We start from the raw sequence: 5182 nt of genomic DNA, 5'->3' as shown, positions 1-5182 counted from the left end.
AAAATATATATATATATAATTTGTTTCTTATATATTACTTATGTACTGTTGTTGCCCACGTTCCCACTTGATAATGGCTATGTAAACGCCAAATTTTGTACACCTAATGTCATACACGGAACTAATAATCTGCACCAAGAAGCTCCACACGGACCCTTTTACAAATCGGACCAAGTAATTTTGCCCCTGTGCCCTCTTTACTGGTTATCTGTAGGAGCAGGTAGGCTTGTTTATAGTTACTACATTTAACTTGAAATTGTCGTAGTATAAATCACTGAAATATCCATCGTTTTTACGAGTCCTATTTGGTAACCTACGTGTGTCGTCTATCAGAGATGCATTTTGCCCCCTTTGTTCCTGCGACTGGGACAGACCTTAGTGGGTCTGTCCCGCTTACATCTGCGGAATTTGCAGTGTTAAAAGGGATTGTGTGCAAAGACAATTGAGTGTTATTTCATGATTACAGCCTTAACCATTTACAAACAACTGCAATTTCACAAATTAAAATAAGGAGGCGAGAACGTCCTGGTTGCATGCCATTGGTTGTCGCTGTTTCTATTTGACTGGGCTGCTGGGAAATGTAGTTTAGTTTCGCTTTGCCAAGTGCCTTGAAGTGCACTTAATTGATGGATAGCCCAGTAGCCTAAACAATTGAAGTTGGAGACAAATGTATTCTGTTTTACAAGACAAATTAGGATAATACGAATGAAACTGAATCATGAAACATGCATTGAGGTTCTCAAATCAGAGACACTGTGCGACCTGAATTAGGCCTATTTGGAATACATTTTGGTGGTGCATCATTTTCCAAGGGAAAGAAAAGGAAAATCAAGGACACATTACACTAAATTACTTATGGTAGATGCCAGAGAATGCAGGATAGCTGCATAAATTACAGACAATGATGTATATTTAACCAGAGAATTTTCTCTGAAGCACAGAAATCAGTGCTTCACCTGCACATCAATCAGAAGTGGTACAACTTAAAGTGAGAGTATTGAACTGAATCTTGATATTGACATACTAAAATCATATCGCAAATCACTGTAACTGTCAGGGGGGATCACAATTAGATATTTACCCCAAATTGTGCAACCCCTGACAAATTACAATCCAATCCACTGTGTGAAGGACCTTTGTGTGTGTTGCTTTGTGCCCAGGCGAGATGCGGGGTCCAGTGCGCTGGGTGCTGTGGGACGTGAAGGACACGCTGCTCAAGGTGCGCCGCTCGGTCGGGGAACAGTACTGCAGCGAGGCGTCGCGTCTCAGTCTGGAGCTGCCGCCCTCACAAGTGGAAGCCGCCTTCAAGCAGGCGTACCGCCGCCAGGCCAAACTCTACCCCAATTACGGCATCGCACAGGGCCTGGGCGGGCACCGCTGGTGGGTGGCTGTCGTGAAGGACACTTTCCGCCAGTGTGGAGTGCAGGACTCGGCCATGTTGGATAAGCTCTCCTTCAACCTGTACCATAACTTCAAAAATGCAGAGAACTGGGAGGTAATGCTGCTTATTCTGATGGTACTATACATGTACTTGATTTGGCAGCACCAAGAGCACCTTGTTTCCTGTCAAACTACGCTGGCTCGGAAGCTACATCCCAGCCCTATCTAATTCAGAAATTGTATTTTCTTTACATGCTTGGCATCTTTTGTGATTGTCACACAGCCAGGCAGTGAGGCACGGAATTTGTAGTCTTGTGAATTCTGCAGATTAAAACACTTCGCCCTCAAGAAGCATAGTTAAATGTTGCTAAATATTTTAAAAAGGTGACTGAATAAGCTGGGATTTCTCTTCTGAAAGCATAACGCCCAGCTTGTGTTTTCTCCCTCAGGTGTTTCCAGACTCGGCTCGTACACTACAGAGCTGCACCGCCATGGGCCTGAAGCTCGGCGTGGTGTCCAATTTTGACCACCGTCTGGAGGGCATCTTGCACGGCTGTGGGCTTCTTTCCCACTTCAGCTTCCTGCTGACCGCGGAAGGGGCCAAGGTGGCCAAGCCTGACGCCGGCATCTTCCACCAGGCCCTGCAACGCTGCGGGGACCCGGCCTCCAGCGTGGCTCACGTCGGGGACCACTACGTCAACGACTACCTCACTGCACGCTCGCTGGGCATGCGTGGGTATCTGCTGGACAGGGGTAGTGGCACACAGCACCCAGATGTTCCACCTCACCACAGGCTCAGCAGCCTAGACGAGCTGCCAGCCTTGCTAGAGAAAATCGCAGAGCGGTAGCCTATTATAGGTTCATTTTTATCCAGGACTGGACAGTCACTGTGCTATGAAGTGATTTATAAGGCCCATAATTTTTGCACTGGTTTTCAATTATGCACCTTTTTACCTCAATGACTGATTGAGGTATAGATGAGACAATGACACTCAGATGTAATTTATAGCTAATGATATATATATGCTAAAACCGCTCATTTATCTTTATCTCTAGCTTGTCAGATTTCAAGAGAATGAGTTTTGGATGGTTTTACACATAGGTAATCATGTGCCCTGGTAGCCTAGGGGCCAGCCTGAATTTAACCCACCCACACAGTATGAGTTCGGGACATTTTTTGATAAGAATTTGAGGCTATAGTTCCCTGGAAATGTTGCTGTAGGACCAGAGGTTATTTTCTGCTGATGAAATGGTAGATGTTTAGTAGATAATGTGCCTGCCAGTATGTATGCTGGCATTATTATACCTTTGTGGTGCAAATCTACCTTTGTGAAAATGTACTCATTGTGTTCTAGTGTAATCTACTAGTCAACGGTACCATGTGGTCCATGAGAACAGATGAGCTGCTGTTGCAGTTTCTTGTTTATCCACAGGATGGTGTGAATTGCCTTTCCTTCAACAGCTTCTACTAGTCTCTGAAAAATACTGTTTGTATGTGAATACTTTTTACAATTCTAATATTGTTTCATTAATTTCTTGTGAGAGTATCCTGATTAATTGTGCAGTTCGTCAGTCTTTTAGGGAAATAATGACACTTCCTTACAAATCCTTTTATATCAGTATTTTTGATTAATCAGCTGACAATAGAGTAATAAAAAGGTACTACATCATTATTTTAATAAATGCCATTGTAATGACTTCCCTTTGGGTGTATCTTACAGTCAGGAAGCTCTACTGTGATTCCCTCTTAACCCATCTGAGAACCAATCAGCATTATCCTCCCACACACCATCACTGTGACAGCTGCAGCTTACTACAGGGTGAATTCCCTTCTAGACTGGCTTGATCCTTAGCACCACCTGGTTCACTGTGTTTTGAGCACAGGGTTCCTTGTTATTTTCTCTACGTCATTTTATTTTTTTTCACTAGCAGCAAGCTTTGACATCAGTGGCATTTTAAGCAAACCTAGTCTGGTGGTGTCAAACACAAATAAAGCTCAACATTTTTATCAGTTTTATAACCAAATTGAAGTAGTCTATTACACACACTACCCAACATAAGCATTTTCTCCAGTTCATTTAAGCGAGAGTACACAGGTTGTTTTATACATTTTTGTTTGTTATTGAATGCACTAGTGCGGTGCCTGTATAAAACGTGCCCACAGGCAGCAATGCATCTGGCACTAGTTGCCGTGTCGGAGAGGTCAAGATCTGTTAAATGTTTCCCTGGCTACAAAACTTCCAGTTTATGGAGTACAATTCTAAAGCACTCTAAAGCACAGCTCAGTTATAGCAAAATACTAACTAACAATTGTCTCCCATTAAAATTACTCTGAGTGGGTTCCTTTCTTTGCTCACAATTATGTTGAATTGTTGAAAATGTGAAGAGACTTATATATTTGCAGTGCATGTAGATGTTATCAGCTTAGCCACAACTGGTACTGTATATATCAACTTCGCATTCAGTAATGTTGCAGCTGGGTATCCGTCCAAAACAGACAGTGTATTATATGGGGAGGAATCATTTTAAGCCTAATACCCCCAGACTTATTCCTTCCAATCTGCTCAGAGACAGATACAGATAGAGAGAGCTTGGCTGAAGATCAAAAGGGGAATGAGAAAGATGGCCAAGCGTCTGATGGGACAAGAGACAGAGATAAATGAAACCAGTGGAAACAATAGCCAGGGAGTACCTCCCATGAGGTAACAGGGAAACACACTTCCATGAGTCGAAGGTTCCTGTGCCCATCATGTAATGGATTACCTACTCCCGGCAGCCCACGCGGGTTACATTACAACTGGATTCCTTCCTACCCCTCCCTCTTCTCTTCCTAAGCTGACTGTGTGGGAGTCCCCCAGCAGAGATCCTTAAAGCAGGCAAGGCTTTGGTAGCTTAGCCAGTCGGCTCTAAAAAGCTCCACACCAATCCAATTTCGACATAATAGGATTGGCAACCATAACTGGACATATGAGGAAGAAAGAGAGATGCAAAGGGTGTTGTATGAGATAGCCGAGGCCTGTGTAGAGAGATCTGGTCTCCAGAGAAGCACACACTCATAAAAAAAGTGTGTGTGTGTTGGGGGGGGGGGGGGGGGGGGCCTTGCATGCTCGCTCTGACATGCTCAGTGCTGGTTCCGGCGCTTCTCGTGGGCTGATGTCGGGTGCTCCACTTCTCCGACACTCCTCAAAGCCCTTTTCTCCGCGCACAAAAGGGTCTGGAGAGCAACGCCAACAAATAACTGGCCAAGTCAGTAAATAGACAGGAAATGATCGAAACCTTTCCCTCAGCAAAAAGAGCACTCTGGTACGAAGGCTCTTTGTTCAATTGTGCCTGGGGTTTCTGAAGGAGTTTTTTTTTTTTTTTTATGTTTTTGCTTTTCTATTTGCTTCTCTTGAAATATTCAAGAGATGGAGGAAATAAATGGAAGCCGCTTGAAAGCAAAAGGGAGAAAGAAGGAAGGACAATGTCAGAATGGGGAAAGGCATGGCGTGCGGATGAGTAAGAGCACACGAGATATCAGGGCATGGCACTGGCAGAAAACACTGGGTAGGGACCTTGGGAGTGAGCCGAATGATTATAAAATAAAGCCAGAGACACACGCACAAACATCAGCTTTCAGTCTTCATTGAAAAAAAAAAATCTCACACATGACAATATGCAGTTGACATACAATACCCATTGATCATCATTACACAAGCAAATGTCCTACTCTTATGAAGAATATATCAACACTGATTTTCATTGGGGTGGTTATTGTCAAAAAGAGGTTCATATATCCACATTCCAAAATGGCTATATTTCA

The 5182-nt window shown here is 43.6% G+C and overlaps 1 protein-coding gene across 1 annotated transcript; it reads left to right on the top strand.

The window, feature by feature from the left end:
- The first annotated feature begins 133 nt into the window (after positions 1–133).
- On the top strand, positions 134–3714 carry hdhd3 (haloacid dehalogenase-like hydrolase domain containing 3). Its single transcript, XM_062546178.1, has 3 exons — positions 134–220; positions 1161–1495; positions 1830–3714. The coding sequence occupies exons 2-3, from the start codon at positions 1166–1168 to the stop codon at positions 2226–2228; spliced, it is 729 nt and encodes a 242-aa protein (XP_062402162.1). The 5' UTR covers positions 134–220; positions 1161–1165; the 3' UTR covers positions 2229–3714.
- The last annotated feature ends 1468 nt before the right edge of the window (positions 3715–5182 follow it).

The sequence above is a fragment of the Sardina pilchardus genome, chromosome 9, assembly GCF_963854185.1.
Source record: "Sardina pilchardus chromosome 9, fSarPil1.1, whole genome shotgun sequence".
NCBI classification, from domain to species: domain Eukaryota; kingdom Metazoa; phylum Chordata; class Actinopteri; order Clupeiformes; family Clupeidae; genus Sardina; species Sardina pilchardus.
Note: the sequence above shows the minus strand (reverse complement) of the source record. Positions and strands in the feature narration are given on the sequence as shown.

Excerpts from the sequence above, each read along its gene's own strand:
- hdhd3 (XM_062546178.1), top strand. The coding sequence starts at position 1,166 with ATGCGGGGTCCAGTGCGCTGGGTGCTGTGGGACGTGAAGGACACGCTG. Across the intron at positions 1,496-1,829 it reads AAAATGCAGAGAACTGGGAG|GTGTTTCCAGACTCGGCTCG; the intron begins GTAATGCTGCTT and ends TTTCTCCCTCAG.